This window comes from Gopherus evgoodei, unplaced genomic scaffold (assembly GCF_007399415.2).
Source record: "Gopherus evgoodei ecotype Sinaloan lineage unplaced genomic scaffold, rGopEvg1_v1.p scaffold_34_arrow_ctg1, whole genome shotgun sequence".
In the NCBI taxonomy this organism is placed as follows: domain Eukaryota; kingdom Metazoa; phylum Chordata; order Testudines; family Testudinidae; genus Gopherus; species Gopherus evgoodei.
In genome coordinates, this window is record NW_022060016.1 from 5,848 (window position 1) to 25,938 (window position 20,091).

At 60.0% G+C, this 20,091-nt stretch overlaps 1 protein-coding gene across 2 annotated transcripts; it reads right to left on the reverse strand.

Moving 5' to 3' along the window:
• Nucleotides 1–2,547: 2,547 nt before the first annotated feature.
• On the reverse strand, nt 2,548–19,780 carry DMAC2 (distal membrane arm assembly complex 2). Of its 2 annotated transcripts, none has more exons than XM_030544509.1 (6): nt 19,306–19,780; nt 10,968–11,134; nt 9,371–9,451; nt 9,117–9,256; nt 4,418–4,580; nt 2,548–2,992 (listed from the first exon to the last, which is right to left on the reverse strand). In XM_030544509.1, exons 1-6 carry the CDS (start codon nt 19,432–19,434, stop codon nt 2,776–2,778), a joined length of 897 nt encoding a protein of 298 aa, XP_030400369.1. In that variant the 5' UTR covers nt 19,435–19,780; the 3' UTR covers nt 2,548–2,775. The 2 variants fall into 2 exon arrangements, with proteins under 2 accessions (XP_030400369.1, XP_030400368.1); XM_030544508.1 differs by lacking the exon at nt 19,306–19,780 and adding an exon at nt 16,972–17,049.
• Nucleotides 19,781–20,091: the final 311 nt, after the last annotated feature.

Sequence of the window (20,091 nt, forward strand, 5' to 3'; positions counted from 1 at the left end):
GCCCCTGGCCCGTGCTGGCGCCCCATGGCCATGTGCGATCAGGAAGGCAGCCGGTGGGACTGATCCTCACCCAAGGAGCTGGGGAGGGAGGTGGGAGAAAGGGCTGTGAAATCACGGGGGCGGAGAAAGCGAGTAGGGATGTGTCACTTCGCCTGACACACCCACCGGCGTCACCCAGGGCCACAAACAGGCACCAGGTTGAAAAGAAACTGAAGGAAGGACAGAAACCTGTGGAACTCCTTGCTGGGGGATGCAGTGATGTAGAACTGGGTTCAAAAAAGAACAAGATCGGTCCCTGGAGGACAGATCCCTGAATGGCTCTTAGCCAAGCTGGTCAGGGCCACAGCCCCACACTCTGGGTGGCCCTAAGGTCAGACTGCCCCAGGCCGGCTGGATCATTGGGTAACTGCCCTGGTCTGTTCATTCCCTCTGGAGCAGCCAGCGCCGGCCACACTCAGAGACAGGACCCCAAGCCAGCTGGACCGTGGGTCTGACCCAGCCTGTTCCCCATCCCTTGAGGGCTTCAAATCCAGAGCTGGGGGAGACGCTTCAGCCAAACACCCGTCCTGCCAGAGGGGCCACTGGGCGAATGCCCCGACCCGTGTGACACAGCAGGTCCAGGCAGGGACAACCTGGTGGCCCACTTCCCCCCTGGGGCGGCGAGGCGAGGCTGGCTACCCCGGGGCCTCTTAGCCTGGTCACGGCGATGCAGCCAGCATCCCACAGGAAACCCCCCCTTCTTCCTAATGCAGCCTGCCCCCCCCCACCTGCCAAGCTGACCCAGGATCAGCCCCCAACCCACCTGCCTCGCCCCGGCCTCCGACAGCCTGCCAAGGCCACGAGAACTCACTGGCCGGGGGCCGGCTGGGCTGTCACCTCCCCCGCCCCCGCCCGAAACCCCCCAGGGCCCCACATTCGGGAGCCGGCAGCGCAGGGAGTTACGAGGCCTGTGGCTGAGGCACCCGGAGGGCAGCGTTCGCCCCAGCCTGGGTCACGGCCAGACAGGCGCAGGGAGGCGATAAGGGGGTTTGAACCAGGAATCTGCTGCTAAAAATAAACAGCCCGTCAGCACTTCCACTCCAGGAGCCAGCAGGGTCAAATTCTGGGCTTGCTGGTTAGCGCGGGGGGCTGGGCAGGAGGACTCCTGGGTTCCATCCCCAGCTCTGGGAGGGGAGTGCAGTCTAGTGGTTAGAGCAGGGGGGCTGGGAGCCAGGACTCCTGGGTCCTCTCCCCAGCTCCAGAAGAACAGTGGAGTCTAGTGGTTAGAGCGGGGGGGTGGGAGAGCAGGAGCCAGGACTTCTGGGTTCTGTCCCCTGCTTGCGAACGGACGCACTAGATGATTAGGAACAAATCACTCCTTGCTGGGCCCAGGGTTCCCCCCTCGCCCGTCTCGTGAGGGGTGTGGCTGGGTCGTACTGGTGAGGCTCAGACCCCACCACAGAACAAGCGGCAGGACCATGCCAGCCCCTTTCCCCCAGGCACGAGCTGCTGGACACGCTCCAGGCTCCTCCACTCAAACCCCAAACCACCAGCTGCAAAAGCACCCAAGGGCTTTCAAAACACACACCCAGGCCTGCGCCAGGCTCAGCACGCGGGCGCTGGGCACCCTGCAGCCTTCGCGGGCAGCTGGCGCCCGAGACAAGAGTTAACAGGGAACAAAAGCTTCCCCCAGCTAGCGGCCTCCCTTGGGGGCAGAGACACATGGACAGATCACTCGGCACCCACTGCAGCTGGCGCACAGCCCGGCACTGGGCAGGGGCAGGCGGGAGACGCCTCTCCCCAGGCTCCGTGCTGTCAGCGGCACCGTGCTGTCAGATGACATGTCCGGGCGACGGGCACCAGGGATCGGCGCCGTACCCGGCCGGAGGGACACGGAGGGGAGGTCAGAGCTGGTGGCAGACGCGCTTTGGAGTGAACACGGAGTTCTTCTGCGGGGCCCGTCCGGCGCCCCGGGAGGCTCCCAAGTGCCTCTCTCCCCCCAGCAGAAGTGGGTCCAATGAGCTGTCCCACATCCCAGGCCCCCCCAGCCCTCGCAAGTCTCGCTGGCAGAGGACCGCCAGGCAGGCCGGGAGGGAGGCGGCGTTGGGCCAGGCCTGCGGGCGGGAGAGGGGGAGACGCGGCCGCGACAGCCTCCCCCTAGGAATATGAAGGTGCATCCAGCTCTCTGCCCGCCCGCCCTCAAACAGGCAGGGGGGGTGGCAGCCGTCGCTTCTTCCCGGGATGAAGCTGGCCTGAACGGGGGGGGGAGGGACTGTTTGTTTTACGTTTCTTTCTGCTGTTTCCTGCCCGCTGCGGCGTGGGAAACATGCCACACGGTTGTGCTCTGAGAACTTTCTCAGCCCAACGCGAAAAATCTTCCCTTCTCCCAGGTCCCTTCGTGCCGCTCCAGGCTCCCGGCCGGCCCCGACGCCACCCAAACCAAACCACCCCAGCCAGGGGGTTCGCCTGCTGAGCTGCAAAGGCCCCTGGCCTCCCAGCCACTTCCAACCCGGTATCCCCACGTTCTTCTGGCGCTCGGGCCTCTCCCCACAAACAAGGAGATGGGAGCAGCACAGGGAGGGGTCTTTAATGACCACAGCGCGGTCCTGCTGATTGCAAGCCCTGTCCTAGGTGCAAGCAAAGCGGGAGGCCCGGACCGCCCAGCCACACCCACAAGTCTACGGCGACGCTGGGGTTCTTCATGGTCCGTGATCGGAGGGGAGCACGTCTTGCGGCCATCTCTTCCCACCCTCTTCCATCAGCATCGGGAAAAGCCAGGGGCAGGGCAGCCGGGCGTCAGGCAGGGATCTCGCCAGCTCTCCTGTCCTCACTGGGGACGCTGGGCTCCTCCCTTCCGTCCCTGCTCGTCTGGGCGCCAGAAACCGGGGCCAGTCCGTCCCCGGGGCCCAGCCCCACCACCTCGCACCGGGGCAGCATCTCCTCCACCAAGATGCGGATCAGCCCCGGGGTGGGCACCGAGGGCAGGTGCGAGAGGTCGAGGCGTCGCAGGTGCCTGGGGAGGGTGACGGGGAAAAGGGATAAGAACAAAATGCAGAGCAATGAGCAGCCTTGTGGCCAGGGCAACGCCGCTCATAAAAATTCCTCTGGGCCACAGACTGACTCAGCTAGAGAGGTTCCCCCCAGAGCTGGGATCCGAGCCAGATTCTCCACCCACCCAGCCCCCGGCGCCCCACCTCCTCTCTCCAAGCCCCGCAGGTCCATAAGCCGCGTCCTCCCCTCAAAGGATGCTCAACGCGAGAGAAGAGAGATTCCAGGGCTGGATTTTTGCCTTTCGGCTCCTCACTCCCACTGGAGATGCAATGGGAATCAGCTCCACCGGGAGACAGGCACCAGCGAACCTTTAAAAACCTGGCCCAGGCCCTGGCCCTTTGGCCTCAGGGGAAGGAGTGGTGTCTAGTGGTTAGAGCAGGGAGAAATGTGGTCCGGATGCCTGGGTTCTATTCCCAGGTAGCACAGACTCCAGCACCTCGCTACTCCCTGTCTGCACCTCAGTTTCCCTGCCGGGCAGATGGGGAGATTGGAAAGTGCTTTGATGCCTTGGGGCAAAGGGGACGGTCGGTGTCTGCAGGAGCACAGCTCCCCCAGGAGAGGCACCATGGAAGTGTCTTGGGTGGAAGAGGTGGGCACTGGTACAGTCCTTGGGGAGCCGGGAGGAAGGCGTCGTTTCCACACCTGGTAGGTGAGGACGAAGCAGGTTTCTCCGAGCCCCAGTAACGCTGCCTGGCCCTTGCGTCAGCTCCCCCGTGGGCAGGACACGCCGTTCTCCCCGGACAGGGGCAGCCGGGGCACAGCCACCCACCTTCACGGCACACGCTCGAGAGAGGCCCCTGCAGCCCTGCTGAGGAGGGAGAGAGGGGCCGGGATCTGCCCGCACCACACCCAGGCGATCCGTGGTGGCGCCTGCGTGCCAGTGTTCCCGAAGATGCCCACGGCTGAGCGCCGCCGGGGGATTTTACGTGAGTGCGACACGACGGATCCCCCGGCTGGCGCAGCTGCGCTGTCTGAGGGGCGGGGCAGGAATAACCATCACGCTCCTGGGCTCTTCCCGAGTGCCTCAAAGCCCTTTCTGGCTAATTAGCCGGACTGCTCAGCTCCCCCACAACGCCCCCGTCACAGAGAGAGGGAAACTGAGGCACAGAGCGATAGCAAAAGTGAGGGATAGCGCCCAGGAGTTCTGATTCTCCCCTGCTCTAACCACTAGACCTGGAACCCAGAACAGAACCCAGGAGTCCTGGCTCCTCTAACCACTATGCCCCACTCCCTTCCTAGAGCAGAGGGTAGAACCCAGGCCTCCTTGCTCCCAGCACCTCCTGCTCTAACCCCTAGCCCTCCCCTCCGTCCTAAAGCCAGCCTCTGAACCCAGGTGTCCCGATTCCCCGCCCCACGCTCTGACCACTGTGCCGCACTGCCCACTCACTCGAGCTGGTGGAGGCAAGCCAGGCCCCGCTCTGTGACCTGGGGGCACCCAGCCAGCGAGAGCTCCTCCAGGCTGTCCTTGAAGACATGCAGCCGGTTTAGGGTCCAGTCGTCAACATGGGGGCAGCGGCTCAGGTCCAGGGATTTCAGCGCCGTCAGCTTCACTGCAGGTGTGGAAAGGAAAAGGAGGGTGGAGCCACATGCCTCCAAGCCCGGTGGCAGCTGTCCAGCCCCAATCTCGGTACCCACCTGGAGTGAGAGCTTCCAAGGTGACCCCGGAACTTGAATTTTGTCTCCTCCCACAGGAGGTGGCGCTTGCCCACCTCCCTCTCGCCCGGCGCTCACACCCCAGTAATGTCTCTGGCAACGGCAGGCGCTCAGCCCCTCTGGAAACCTGCCCCTTTTCTCTGTGCCTAGCAGCGAATAGCTCCAGCGGCCGGGGATGCACGACTAGGCAGGGAGGGGTCTGAGCTACTACAGAGAATTCTTCCCCAGGTGTCTGGTGGGCGGGTCTCACCCACATGCTCCAGGTCTAACTGATCCCCAGATTTGGGGTCAGGAAGGAATCCACCACCACCAGGTCGGCTTGGCGGAGACCCTGGCAGGTTTTCCCTTCCTCAGCCAGAATGGGTGAGGGCCTGTGGCCTGCAATGTGCAGGAGGTCAGACTAGATGCTCCCTTCTGGCCTTGGTATCTCTGAGCCCACTACGTGCCCAGGTGAAGAAATGCCTGCCAAGGGTGGTAGAGGAGGTGGGCAATCGTAACTTGATGCAGCACAGGCCTCAAAGATCCTTCTGGCTGCTGCCAGCAACCTGAAAAATAATCTCTGCAAGGTTCAACATGGCCAGATAGTCAACATTCACAAGGAAAGGCCCCAATTCCTTCTCCCTCCTCCCGCAACTCCGGTCAGAGGCTGGGTCTCCTCACCGGGCTCCAGGGCAATAAAATACCAAACCCTCATTTTTAGGGGTGGCACAGAGAAGCGTGAGCCGGGGGGCTGGGTTCTATCTAGGGTTGGAAGAACTCGGCTTTGATCAGCACATGTGCTGAACGTCGATTTCTTGACAGGATGATGATCAACACCCAGAGCTAGACAACGTGTGAAAAGTGCTGCTTGAGCGTTCGATTTCAGGCGAGTGATTTTGCCTGTTTCGACACGTGATGCTGCCAATTTGTGATTTAACGGTTCTAAAGCGTTAACTTGAATCTCAGCATCTCCTGCCATTAAGTAACCATCGTCTGACCCCCCTTTGTCTGACCCCCCCGAGTTTCCCACAACAGTGAATATTCACATCCATTAAAAAAAAATAAAAATGCTTAAAATGACCAACCCTCCTCCATCAAACTGATCAAATAAAACCCGAGTCCCGCCTAGCTGAGTGACGTGAGACGCAGAACCGCCCAGCAACCATGGCCCCGGTGATGCAGAGCCAACGGTGGGAAGGACTGGCCTATCCCTGAGCTCCACTGAGGGACACAGAGACAGTACAAGTGATGCACCGAATTCCCCACCGCCTTCCAGCAGCCCGCAGCGGGGTGAAATGCCGTCCCCTGTGCCGTTCTGCTGCGACTACACGAGGCGCAGAGCGACTGAGAATCGGGCCCGGTGGCCGCGGGCGAGAACCAGAAACAAGCCGAGGGGTGGAGAAAATCCAACCCCCCCCCCCCCCCCCCCCGCAGCCAGAGACCAACCCAAACCTGGCTCCACTAACCAGAGACGCGCAGCGAGGTCAGGAACCAACCCCTGGAAATTAGGGGGCTGCGACAGCTGAAGGAAAAGGGGCAGCCTCCTCCTGCCTCTCTGTCTAGCAGCAGAGAAACCGAAAAATAACTGTAGACAAAGGGTCAAACTCCTCCCCGCTTCAAGCCTCGGCAAGTCAGAGCAGGGCTGATTTTGGCCCAGCGTGCTGTGCATTCCCTTACGAGGGAACCAGCTCTTCTAACTCGAGACGGGAGACCAGGGCGGGGAAACGAAGAGTCACTGACACAAACCGCTGGTTCCCAGGTGGCTTAGCACCATTGCAACCAGCGGCCATTCTGCCCTGTGTCCATAACAGCCACTGTTGCCCTGCCCTCTGGATGCTTTTAACTCCAAGTCCCCTGGCTAATGCTGGGTGGGCAAGGGGGCAAACCTCTCAAGAAGAGGGCTGTCTGGCTGCTGGGAGCCCAGAGCTGCAGTGGGCTTTCCAGGTTTGCTGTGCTGTTTTTAACCCCTCAGCGTGAGCCCAAGTCAGTCGACCCAGGCTCTGAGATTCAGCACCACGGGTTTTCCTTTGCAGTGTGGATACACCCTGAGGGGCCCATGGAATCACAGGACTCCAGGCACTGGGGCTTTAAAGACATCACCAAATCTTGCCAGACTCGCACTAAAATCCTGAGCTGGCAATGATGAGTCCTCAGCAAGATCAGACCAAAGCGACAGCTAAACACCAGACAACAGATCTCTGTGTAACCTGAGATCTGCTCTCAACAGATGGCAGCTTTATGTCTTTGGACACATCTGATTATTTCAGACTAACGCAGGCAGATGGATTAGGTTAATCAAATTATTGCCTGAGATAGCAGCTGCGTCCGACTGCCAGGAAACGGACATGCCGTCTCTCCAGCCGTGTGTTACGAAGGCTCTCACAGCGAGGAACACACCCCGCCAACACAGCCACCGGGAACTGCCCGTACGGCAAAAGCACCTGTAATTTACTAAAGGTAGCCGGCCACCCAGCCGCACACCAAGGCTCCCATCCTGCCTTTGGCTCCACCACGGAGATGCCGGGACCAACACGCACCAGCCGCGGGATCGTGGCGCTGGCCACTCACGGAAAAGACTGGTACAAAGTGAACACCAGGGGAGTCGGATTCTTAGACAAATGAGTCGGGGCTGGGATCGCTGGCACCCAAGTTGTACGCGCAGGAGAATGCTAAGCCAGACGCAGCAGTGACCTCCCCGGAGTTAGAGAAGAGAAAAGGGGTTGTCTCCCCACCTCTGCTCTCTGCGGTTTTGGCCAGTGACTCCGGCAGGCAGGTTACAGCCACTTCCCGTGGGAGATGATTTCTCAGCCTGATAAACCCTCAGCATGAGATTTTACCCAGATCCTCAGGCTCCACCTTCCTTGGCTCCCCCTTGCCCATTAAGAACGCGATGTCGCCATTGCGAACCCCGAGAGGAGCCCGCTACATTACTGCCTCCGACGGGCTCCCAGCCAGGGAACAGGATAAAATATTTAAAAGCACAGGAAGCAGGAAGGCAAAGGCCAAAGTGGATTTCAACAGCAAAAAATGGTGATGCTGAAATGGAGGAACAGATTGTAAGGCAGCACGTGAACAGCTGGCCTGATCTGTGTGCCACGGGCCAGAAAACAGCAGAGCTTTTAAACATACACACACAGGGCTGGAGAATCCACCCCGCCCTCCTTGGGAAACTGCTCTAGTAAATTACCCTCCCTGTGAACAATCCTCGCCTCAGTTCCAGTCTGAATTCGTCCTGCTTCAACTTCCAACCATGGGCTGGGTTCAACCTTCCTCAGCGAGACTGAAGAGCTTGGTATGAAATCGCTGCTTCCCGTATAGATACTTACAGACTAACCTCAACACCTCTGAACCCTCTTGGTGTTAAGCTTGATAGTCCGAGCTCTGTGAGTCTGTCACTCCAGGGCAGGTTTTCTAACCCTTCGATCATTCTCCTGGCTCCTTCGGGGACCCCCTCCCCTTGATCAACCTCCTTCCTGACTTGTGGGCACCAGAACTGGATGCCAGGTCCCCATAGCGGTCACACAGGGCCAGACACAGGGGGAAAATAACCCCTCTGCCCTGACGGGAGATTCCCTGGTTTGTGCCCAGGCCGGCGTTAGCCCTTGTGGCCCCAGCGTCACACTGGGCATCACGTCAGCAGATAAATAGATTGGTAGGTCCCTGAATCACCCAGCATCAGCACGGTCCCCTGGGATTAGTTAGTATGAAACCGGCCTGTCCTATCACTTCCCTGACACACGGCAGCTGTCTGAACCTTATAGCACCAGCCTTAAAGACAAGAAGGGACGGATGGTCTCTGAATCCAACTATCAATCCGCTCCTCCCAACACGGTCGATACATTAGACCATATGCTCTATGGGACAGAGATCGACTGTACAGCGCCTGGCACCCTGGGGCCTTGGGCCGCGGCAGGGGCACCTAAGCACTACTGTTGTATAAATTAATAATGAGAGCGCCCTGGGATTCCCAGAGGAGAGATGCATTGCTGCTGCTATTACAGTAAATGTCTAATCTTTTCTCAAACGTACTAATCTAGTTCTTCCAACAATATCCTGCAGCAGGGAGTTCCACAGGTTACCTGTTTGTGCCCTGAGAAACTCTCAATCCATGGAGGACTCCTGGGGACATTTAAGAGCTCTGGGACAAGGGAAATCAGCAAAACTTATCACCCCGGCTTCATCCTTTGAGCTCAAAGCTCTTTATAAAGGAGGTTGGGATCACGATTCCCATTTTACAGATGGGGAAATGGAGGCACAGAGTTGGGGACCACGCAGCAGCAGAGCTGGGAACAGAATTCAGATCTCCTGAGTCCCAGTCCAGGGCTCTATCCACTAGCCCGCACTGCCTCCTCCATAAGAAAAGCCAGTCTTGTGAGCCTGAGTGTTTCTGTGCCCCCAGCTGCACCAAAGATCCCCCAGACAAATGCCCTCTGCGGTGTCCATCGATTTCTCACCTAGGTTATCCAGCCCATCGTAGTTCAACACGGAGCCCGTGAGGTCGATGGCCACCACAGGCACGTCTCGGAGCTGCAGGAAATCGGAGCTGTACTTCCCGCGCTGGTCCACACAGAACCAGGTCTCCTGGCCTTGAAACCTGGAAGGAGAAATGCCAGCGTTAGGAGAACTGAGGCACCGGGAACCGGGACTCTGCCAAGGGGGTTCCCAGGTCAGACCCACGTCCCCAGGGCTTGGCCGAGAGCGTCAGTACCTCACTCTTCCTCTGTGGGACAGGACAAAGAAGGCAGCGGCAACGTTGTCTCCGTAGATGTCCTTGGTGTAACCGTAGTACCTGGCAAAAGGGGGTGGGGGGAAAAGGATCATAACACTTTTCAACACAAAAATGGTGCATTTCAAGGACTATTATTATGATGTAACCTCTGAACTGGAGCAGGGCCCTGGCGTGCTCGGAGCTGTACACACGCAGCCCTTGCTCCAAAGAGGTTATGATCTATTCGAAATTTTGCCCAGAAATATGCACATGGAGCCCGTTCGTTTCAATCCGTGCGGGTCTAAGGCGTGTAAATGGATAAGAGGAGCATGGATGGGTTTTTTTGCTCTGCGTTCGTGCAGCGCCTGGCACAGTGGGGCCCTGATCCACGACTGGGGCTCCCGGTGCTATGGTAACAACAAACAATATGATGTGGACTCAAATAACCGTCCTGAAGTTAAAAACCGCTGGAGAACAAAGTCCCAACAGCCAGGGCAGCTTCTCTCCCATACACTATGCCAGGACTAGAGCAACCCTGAGACTTAATGAGTCTTGTGAGCTGCTAGGAACTGGACGGAGACCCAGAAACCCCACTGACCGGGCCACCAGCTGGTAACAGCTTCTAGCCCTTGGGTGCAGGCGATGCCAGCTGCAAAGGGCTCCACAGCTCAGATGCAAGTCCCCTGTGCCTTGGGTCTCGAACCCAGGCCGAGAGTCACAGATGCAGCACGTTCCAACCCTCCTCCTGCCTGGTGTCCCGACCCAGCTCAGCTCCTGGCGCCTGACTTGTAGTTCCCAACCTCCAGTCTGTCTCCTGCCCCTGGTTCCCGACTCATGACTGCAGATGCTGGCTCCGACTACTAGGTCGCCCTGCCCATGACCCAGTCATAACAGCTGCGCCTTTGAGTTCGGCGCGCTCCTGAGAAGTGCCACATGAGGGCTGCGTATTCTTCTTTACAAGAGGGCCGGGCAGGAATGGTTTTCAGGCCCTGTGAGAATTTTCAAGATCTGGAAAACGTTTCTCAGACAGAATCGAGACAAAAGAGCAAAATCTCCAACACTTGTGAGTAGACAAACCGAACAGAAACATGCAGTTTGGCTCGGTGGAAACGTTTTCTGACTTCAGAGACATTTTGCTTCAGTTTTGACCTTTTTATTTTCTTTTAGTATCAATTAACTTTTGAATTGGCAAGACCAAATTTCCAGACCCAAAAGTTGCTTCCAAATGAAAAAAAAAATGAAACTTGCCAATTCAAAAGGTTTTCCCAGCATTTTTGTCCTGCTGGGAAATTCATCAAAACTGACCCTTTCCCACGAACAGCTTCGGTTAAAAAAAACAAACAAACGGCATTTTTCCACCCCAAAAAATACCGAACAATTCCCACCTAGCTCCGCTTTAGATCTCCCACGAGCGGTTGGTTCTGCACGTCTCCCCATAGGTACCTGGCAGTTCTTGGCTTCCATAACCAACCCATGTACAGTCACAGCTGCTCAGAAGTTTCTCTTTTCCAAGAAGTCAGTTGCTGAATCAAGTTCTAGCCATCTCCCCCCCCCCCCTTCTTGGTTCGGGAAAACCGGAGGCAAGGGCTGTACGTACGCGTTCTTCCTTCGCAGGTTTCTGAAGTGAAGCTTCGCGCTCCAGCCGACGAGGTATTCGATGTCATAGAACCGGTTACAGAGGTACTGAAGGATGCCGCCCTTTTGAGGGTCCGGGGAGGCGGCACTGCTGTACGGACGGCGGGCAAAGGCCCCGCATTGCCGGAGCTGCAAGACACACGGTTAATCACGTGAACTCCCAGACAGTCCATCGGATTTCTAAGGCCGGGGGTTTGGGGGCTGTCAATGCAAACAGCAGAATACAAAGAGAATCCTCTGCTAACAGACGCAGCCCAATTCCTCCCCATCCCCACCTCCCAGAGGGCTCTGCTGGTTCGAGGTTAACGGTGGCCTCTCTGCTCCCGAGGGGTCAGGGCAGCATGCTGACAGGTGACGGCCACACAGGAGACAGGGACACATCGTGTGTGATCGCACTGCACTGATTGGAAACTGGATTTCACACCTCGGATGGTGGCTCACAGTGTCACACCAGCAGACAGCTCAGCCACTGCGGAAACAGCTGGATTCCAGCCCGGGGGAGCACCTTGATACCTGCTTTTCATTTACAATGCTTTTTACATGGGGAGCGGGAGCCAGGACTCCTGGGTTCTAGTCCCTGCTCTGGGAGGGGAGTGTGTCTAGTGGTTAAAGCAGAGGTGGGACTAGGATTCAGGACTCCTGGGTTTCTTTCCCAGCTCTCCCACTTTGCCCTCTCCGTGCCTCGGTTTCCCCTGTGTATAAAGAGGATAATAAAGAGTCTGGGGGTCAAGAAACCAAGGTCCTATCCCCAGCTGGATCACCAATTGCTGCCAAATCGGGAGCAAATCTCTTCCCCAGTCTGTGCCTGTTTCCCTACAAGGAGACATTCACCTCCCAGCTTCATTCGCTAGCTGCAGAACCAGAAATTACACCTACAGGATTTTGGAAGCTTGAAGCATCTGTCTGCAGGAGAGACGCGAGTAAAGCAGCGCTCGCTACAGCAAAACACCTTCAACTCTCCCGCTGGAGATGCAGCCACGGCTCAGAGCAGCTGGCCCGAGCCAAGGAGACCTTCGCTCCAGCCCTTGCCAAGAAACATCCGCCCACACAGCAGCAGAGCAGCTCTGCCCCTCTGTGCATCTCCTGGGCTGAAGCCACAAATGGAGGGTCTAATGGGTCTGGGTTTGCAATACCATTCGCAAAAAGAGGAGGAGGGGAAAGGCCAGCAAAGAGCTTCAGTAAACCCAGGCAGCTGGGAAACTGGGCGAAGGGTGGGGAGACCGGATTTCCTTGTGCTGAACACGGGACACCTGGTCAAATCTCTCGCATTCGAGCGAGGTCGACGGCAATCGTCAGAACTAGGCAGGACAAATGTTCCAATTAACGTCGAGCTGACTGAGCCCCCGTGAAAAAATACTGCCTAGCTGGAGTCTTTAGTAACCTTAAGGCTTTACGGTTCACATGGGGATGGGTGACACACACAGGGAGAGGTGACACACACACACCCCTCTACCCCCCCACACACAGGGAGAGGTGACTGACACACACACACACACACCTAACCCCACACACACGCACACAGGGAGAGGTGACACACACACACACACACACACCTCTACCCCCCCACACACACACACAGGGAGAGGTGACACACACACACCCCTCTACCCCCCCCCACACACAGAGGTGACACACACACACCCCTCTACCCCCCCCCACACACACAGAGGTGACACACACACACCCCTCTACCCCCCACACACACACACAGGGAGAGGTGAAACACACACACACCCCTCTACCCCCCACACACACACAGAGGTGACACACACACACCCCTCTACCCCCCCACACACACACAGGGAGAGGTGACACACACACATCCCTCTACCCCCCCCCCACACACAGAGACGTGACACACACACACACCTACCCCCCCACACACACAGGGACAGGTGACACACACACACCCCTACCCCCCCACACACACACAGGGAGAGGTGAAACACACACACACACACACACACCCCACACATTCCTGTACATCTCTCTCACACAAGTGGGTGACCAACCGACCCGACCCTCCCTGCCAGACCCTCTCCGTCCTCCTCCCTTGTCTGGCTGGGCCCCCGGGACAGACCCGCCTCTCCTGCTACCACATCTTCCCGAGGCAACACATGGGGGGGCAGGCAGGGTCTCACATCCCCCCTCCCTAGATTTCTGCCAGGGGTCGCAGCAGAGCGTGAGCAGCAGCAGCCTTTCAGCACCATGCAGGAGGGAAGGGATGCGCGGGGCTGGGGGGAATGACCTGGCCCGTGTCTTGGCAGAGTTCATCTCCCGCCCCCCCCCCCCCCCCAAGCAGCTTGTCCCTTGCTGCCCGCAGTGTGGAAAGGCAGCTGACACCCCCAGGCTGCTGCGAGCTACCCACATAACCCAGCCACCTCCTGTCCCCCGGCCCCAGCGTGGGCAGGAAGGGGTTACGCCCTAGGAGCATTGTGCCCCAGGAACCTGTCTGCAGCGGAGCAGAGAGGTGGCTCAGCAGGGGAGGTGCCCGGGGACAGAGCAGCCCCACGGCAAGTGGGGAGGTGGCTGCCGCGGGAGCTGCTGTGGAGCCTGCAGGGTTGGGATGTGAATAGGTGGAAATCGCTTCCTCTCCCACCCCCCAACTCCAGAGCTGAGCTGAGGGGCGGAGAGGCTGCCCCATGCCAGCACTGTGTGGGGCTTTGGCACACACAGGGCTCGAGGGTTGTGGGCTTTCCAGGGCGCCGGCCCAGCCAGAGGCAGTGGGGGAAGGAAGGCGCCTGCCGACCAGGAGCTGGTTCTCCGCATGGCGCTGGGAGCGAGATGCGCCCGCTGGGGGGGACACGGAGGAGCAGCAGGGCTGGGGGGGTGAAGAGGCGAAGCAGAGAGAGGACAGGGCGGGGGGGGCACAAAAAGGGCTGATGAGTGGGCAGCAGAGGCACCACGTAACCGGCTGCTGCCTGGTGCCTGCCCGGGCTCACCAGCCACCGCAGCCAGTAGCGCACAGCCAGTGCCAGCTGGAGATGGGACGGGGGTGGGGGGGCTGCTAGCCGAGAGCCGGCACCCAGCGGGGGCTGCGCTGACTGAGCAGCAGGGGGAGCGGACGGTCCCACATGCTGCATCTTCGCCCCGACACCAGCCTTGCACCCCCACCCCATCATCGGCCACTACAGCCCATCCACTCACCACTGGCGGGGGGGGATCCAGCGGTGCCAACTCTGATGGGTTTAATCAGAGTCTCGCGCTATGTGGTGTTTGTCTTAATGTCCCAACTCCCGAAGCCAGGGGAATCTCAGCTTTCGTTTTCAAAAACACCTGCAGCTCCAGCCCTCCGGCCTGAGCACACCCCCGAGGCTCAAAAAACCCAATAAACCACCCAGCAGGTGAACCAGAGGAACTCCAAACTCGGGATTTTAAATGCCCTGATTCTTAAGCCAATCTCCCAATCTTTGGGAGATTTTTTAAATGCTTGAGGTTAGCGCTCCTGAGGCTCCCGCGTGGCTCGCAAACACCGAACACCTTTCCTTTATTCTTTGCCATTTTCACCTGTCCGGTTACTGTTTTACAGGTAACTGCAAAGTTAAGCAGGCGGCAAAGATTTCAGCCAAGAATCCACTTCTTCACCCGAGGACGTTAATGTCACAAGACCAAGATGAGGTCTGTCAAGGCTAGAGCATCCTTCACAGCATGACCAAGGTGTGTTTGCAGGGAGAGACAGCTCAGCTTGCCCAGGCGTTCAGTCACCTCGTACAGCTAACGTAACGCGGGGACCATCGAACTGGAGTTTTAGGTCACTACTGACCAGGGCTGAATCCAACCCTTTGACCCAGCCATGGAAAGCACCAGGGTTCCTCCGGAGCTTGTCCCAAAGAGATCGAGTGACATCTGCTGGCCAGTGCTCTCAGCTCCCTCTTCCCCTTTCGAATTCCAAATCCAATTTCCCAAACCCTTCTCCCTGAGCCTACCCTTCCTAGCAAAGGCTGCCATCAGCCACCACCCACATGCAGCCCAGCCGCTGTTTCAAAGGGAAACTGTCAAGGTGATATTTGGCCCCAAAAATATTGAAGGGGGAGGCGGTTCCTAAAAAGCCACTTTTATAAGCAATCCCAAAGGAGGCAATTTTAAACTAGGGTGACCAGATGTCCCTATTTTATAGGGACAGTTCTGATTTTTAGGTCTTTTTCTTATATAGGCTCCTATTACCCCCCACCCCCAGCCCAATTTTTCACACCTGCTGTCTGGTCAGCCTATTTTAACCAAAGGTTGCGTTTGCAGGGCCCTCCAGCCAGTCCACACCTCACTGCAACAGACCAGCCAGTAACAGCGGCTCTGCGGTGACACTGACTAGAAATCCACGTGCAATTGACACAACCCAGCGAAGAGCTGGATAACCTGAGCCACCCCGGGCGGGCGTGGAGGTTTCGCAGGCCGGCTGCCAGCGCTGGGAGCTGCTTCCCAAGGCCTGGCTCTGCCAATGAATCTACCGCATCGCACCAGTGAAAACTGGACATTCGGGCTGGTATCTGAGGTCGCAGGGACCACAGTCCTTTCCCAGATCCAGCATCTGGGGCCTTCTCCACGCTCTGCTACCATGGGTCTTTTGCACAACCTCTCACTGCTCGCCTGACCCCAAGGCAGGGTCACTCCCTAGCTCTGCGGATGGTATTGAGTAGCCTCGCACACGAGCGGTGTCCCGCGGTCACACGTGCGAGGCAGCCTCCCACCAGGCACCTTCGTTTAGCCAGGCAGGCTCGGGCGCCCTGCAGCATGTGCCCCCGGGCAATGTGGAACCAGCCCCCCAGTGTGTTCAGCCCCCGGCAGAACCAGAGGCGGCGAGAGCGGGAGGGTCCCGGACGCCGAGCCGGGCACGGCCGGAACAGAGTTTGCGGCGCGCTCTGACCAGGGACGCACTCAGGTGGAGCAGGTCTCGCCGAGGCTCCCACCCAGGTGCCACCGGCAGCAGTGGGGCAACGTGGGGGGGGCACTGTGGATCAGGGCGGGTTACTGGGGCCCTAGAAAGCAGCAGTGGGGACACCGGAGAGCAGGGACACAGGCTGGGGACCCTGGGGGGTTGTTATGGAGGTGGGGGGGCAGGACCCAGGCACTGGGGACCCGGGGGGGTGACATGGGGGTGGGGGGGCAGAGGAGGGGTTATGGGGGGCAGGATCCAGGCACTGGGGACCCCAGGGGGGTGACATGGGGGCGGAGGGGCAGAGAACGGGTTATGGGGGGGCAGGATCCAAGCACTGGGGACCCCGGAGGGTGACATGGTGGCGGGGGGGGGCAGAGGAGGGGTTATGGGAGCAGGAGGGGCAGGACCCAGGCAGTGAGGACCCCAGGTGGTACATGGGGGCGGGGGGGCAGGATCCAGGCACTGGGGACCCCGGGGGACATGGGGGCGGGGGGGCAGAGAAGGGGTTATGGGGGGCAGGATCCAGGCACTGGGGACCCGGGGGGGTGACATGGGGGCGGGGGGGGCAGAGAAGGGGTTATGGGGGGCAGGATCCAGGCACTGGGGACCCGGGGGGGTGACATGGGGGCGGGGGGGGGTTGAGAAGGGGTTATGGGGGGGCAGGATCCAGGCACTGGGGACCCCGGGGGACATGGGGGCGGGGGGGCAGAGAAGGGGTTATGGGGGGCAGGACCCATGCACTGGGGACCCCGGGGGGTGACATGGAGGCGGGGGTGCAGAGGGGGGGTTATGGGGGCGGGGGGGGCAGGATCCAGGCACTGGGGACCCGGGGGGGTGACATGGGGGTGGGGGGGCAGAGGAGGGGTTATGGGGGGGCAGGATCCAGGCACTGGGGACCCTGGGGGGGGGTGACATGGGGGCGGGGGGGCAGAGGAGGTGTTTTGGGGGCGGGGGGGCAGGACACAGGCACTGGGGACCCGGGAGGGTGACATGGGGGCGGGGGGGCCGTTAGGGGAGCGGGCGGGAACCTGCCCCCCCCGGGACGCTCTGCCGCGGCGGGGGCGCGCTGACATCCCCCCCCCCCGCTACCTACCGCCCTGGGCGCCGCCATCTTGGATCGGCCACGTGACTCAAGGCCCCGCCCGCCGAGCAGCCGGACCCTTCCCCCTCCGCTCTGCCCCGCCCCCTCCTCTAGCCCCGCCCCCTTGGTCCGCCTGTTACCCACCCCGCAGTGATCTGGTGGCTGGACGGGTGGGAGGAGCCTGGGAGCCAGGACTCCTGGGTTCCTGCCCTGGATGCGGGGGGGGGTGGAGCTGGGAGCCAGGACTCCTGGGTTCCTGCCCTGGCTGGGGGGGTGGAGCTGGGAGCCAGGACTCCTGGGTTCCTGCCCTGGCTGGGGGGGTGGAGCTGGGAGCCAGGACTCCTGGGTTCCTGCCCTGGCTGGGGGGGTGGAGCTGGGAGCCAGGACTCCTGGGTTCCTGCCCTGGATGGGAGGGGAGGGGCAGGATCCTGAGCGCTAGCTGCAGCTCTTACTCCTTGTGCGCCCCTGAGCCACTTGTGTCCCTGCTCTGTGCCTCAGTTTCCCCCACAGCTGCCTGTGGGAAGTGCGCCGTGCCATTGTCACGCAGCCCAGCTGCACCCGGCTGGTGGGTAACGGCCCCGCTGCCCAGCTCTCAAACAGGGGGAGCCCCCGGCGCCAACCCGCAGCTGGGCCCTCCACCTCACTGGGGGGAGGGCGCGTAGGGTGCAGTGGGTGACACACAGCATAGCTCCAGGCCACCACGTCTGTTTCCCCTCCAAGGTCCAGCATGGACCCCTGGGGCTGGACTCCAGCTCCCCAGCCAGTGCCGTGCGCAGGCAGGGGCCTGCATCTCACTCCTCTGAGCCGGGGGGTGTCCAAACCGTCCTCTGCATGAGCCCCAGCAAAGCCGCTCGAAGCAGCCCCACCTGCGCTCTCTTTGAGCCGCGCCATGTGCTTATGTGCCCCCTTCGTACAGCTTGGGGGTCCCAGGAGCAGGCACCGGGGTTTCCTGCCCAGGGCGTGTGGCCTTTCCCCTGGGAATTTCTGCTCGGACGGGAGGGAGTCGCTGGAAGGGGCAAGCCAGGTGGCCGCATGCCAAAGGGCGTGGGGACAGACTGCTTCGCCTGCAACCTTTGAGCCCACAGCTCCGCTGGATGCTTGGGAGCCTGGCACGTTTATTACCGTTGGCCAGGCAGCGCCCAGAGCCGCTCCCTGCACTGGAGGTCCAGGCTGGGCTCGGCAGCTCCATGGGACAGAGGGGAAGGGAATCGGCGCTGCAGCTTTCCTGGTGGCTCGGTAGTGCCCTCCCGCTCGCTCGGTAAGAAGGGTCCCTTCAACTGCCCCATCGTGCTGGGGAACGGCGCTCAAATGCCAGCTTGTCCTTCCGTCCCCTCCTCCCTCCCTTCCAACAATCAGTGGCGCAAGAGCCTTCTCCTTTGCAATCCCCTACCAAAGGCAACAGATGCCTGGTTTCTCCCTCTCGCCACGGCCACGCTCCCCCTACCCAGGCCCTTCGCCGGCTCAGCTCCCTCCCTGCACCATCCCAAGGGCTCTGCTCATGTTAGAGATGTGCTAGGAAAGACTCGGGCCACCCACCTCAATTCTCGGACGCAAGGAGGGGGTGGTCAGGAGGGATCAAAGGAGAAAAACTTTGGGGGGGAACATCTGAGAGGGGGGAATCGACCCCCTGTGCAAAAAGCCTGGGGTGACAGCCATAGTCCACATCTATGATAGGACCCTTCGGAGCATGACTGTTTCAGGGGGACTCTAACAGAGGTTTCCCTGACACCCCAGGCCAGCCTCAGGGACCCCGATGGCCAAGTGCTGCTGGATGGAGGAAGAGGGGTCTCTCTTCAAGGGGCTGCCCCCGCTGCCACCGGTGCTCTGCACCCCCCACACACATGGCCCTCTGGCGGCAGGGGAGCGCCAGGAGGCGCTGGAAGAGCGTGGGACAAGCAGCCAAAGGGACAGTGCTCCGGGCTCCAGCCTCCAGGTCGGGATCTCTTGGGTGCGGAAGGAGCTGGTGAGTTCAGACTGGTTTTTCAGAAGGGGTTTGGTGCTGGCCGGCGGGCCCTGGTGACGGACTCCTAAGGGGGGAACTGGCAGCAGTAGAAGGCCGTTATCTTTTCTGTGGACCTGCACTAGAGGGGGATGGAGACGCCCGCTTCGCCAGCGGGTTTCACCGCTAGCGATTGGCTTGACAGGAGCGGCCGCAATTCCCAGTCATGGAGGGGAGCAACCTCTCGTGGTTACAGGCCCTTCCTTTCCCTTCAACGCCAGCAGCCCGGTCAGGACAGGCTGGCGCCAGGGTTCATGGGTAACTCCCACCGCCCCGTGAAAGTCACCAGCCATAACTCACTCCCTCTCCTCCCATCCCCGTCCCAGCTCAGCCTGCAGGTGACCGACCTGGCGCTTCTCTGGCAACTGGACTCCATCGCCCAGGAGATCCAGGACCTGCGGGACCTGCAGCTGGACATGGAAGAGTTCTTTGCAGAACGGGAGCTGCTGGGACCAGCCGCCTCCTCCCACTGGCATCTCTGCCCCTTGAAGCTGAGCGGTGGGATGGAGGGGAAGGCCTTATAAACCAAGCGGGTGAAAGAGCTGATTGGCTAGATGACCTGTCAATAGTCTAGATGCAGGGGAGGGACTTCCTTTCTCTGCAAAGGGTTCTGGGTAGGGAAGCCCTTTATATAACCCCTGCTGGGCCTGCCTGGGGAGTGGGCATTGCTGGGCTGGACAGGACCTGTAGGATGGAAGGTCCTGGGCCTGTTATGTGCTATCCGGGGACTTTGGACGGATGGGATGAGACGGAGAAGGAGCCCGTCGTGTTCTTTGGTTTGGGGTTTTGATCCCTCCCCTACCACCGCCACTTTAAAATAAAATGTGTTCGGCCTTTTCCTTTCTTCTTGCTGCAAGTCCTCTGAACTGGGCCCTGCGGATTTGTTTGGAGGCTCTGGTGCCTGCGTCCTGCCCACCCGGTCCCGCCCCGGGAACTGAGTGGACAAGAGAGAATCGAACCTGCTACTTCCTGCATGGCATTTCTGCCGTCGCCTTTCTCACGAGTCACGTGCAGCGAAGAGAAATCAATGGCGGTCACAGGGCATTGTCCTGCCATGTAAAGGGGGCAGAGGAGAGAGATTTTTTTTCGGGGGGGCATGCTGTCTCTCCCTATGGGGGAGGCCACAGCCCCTT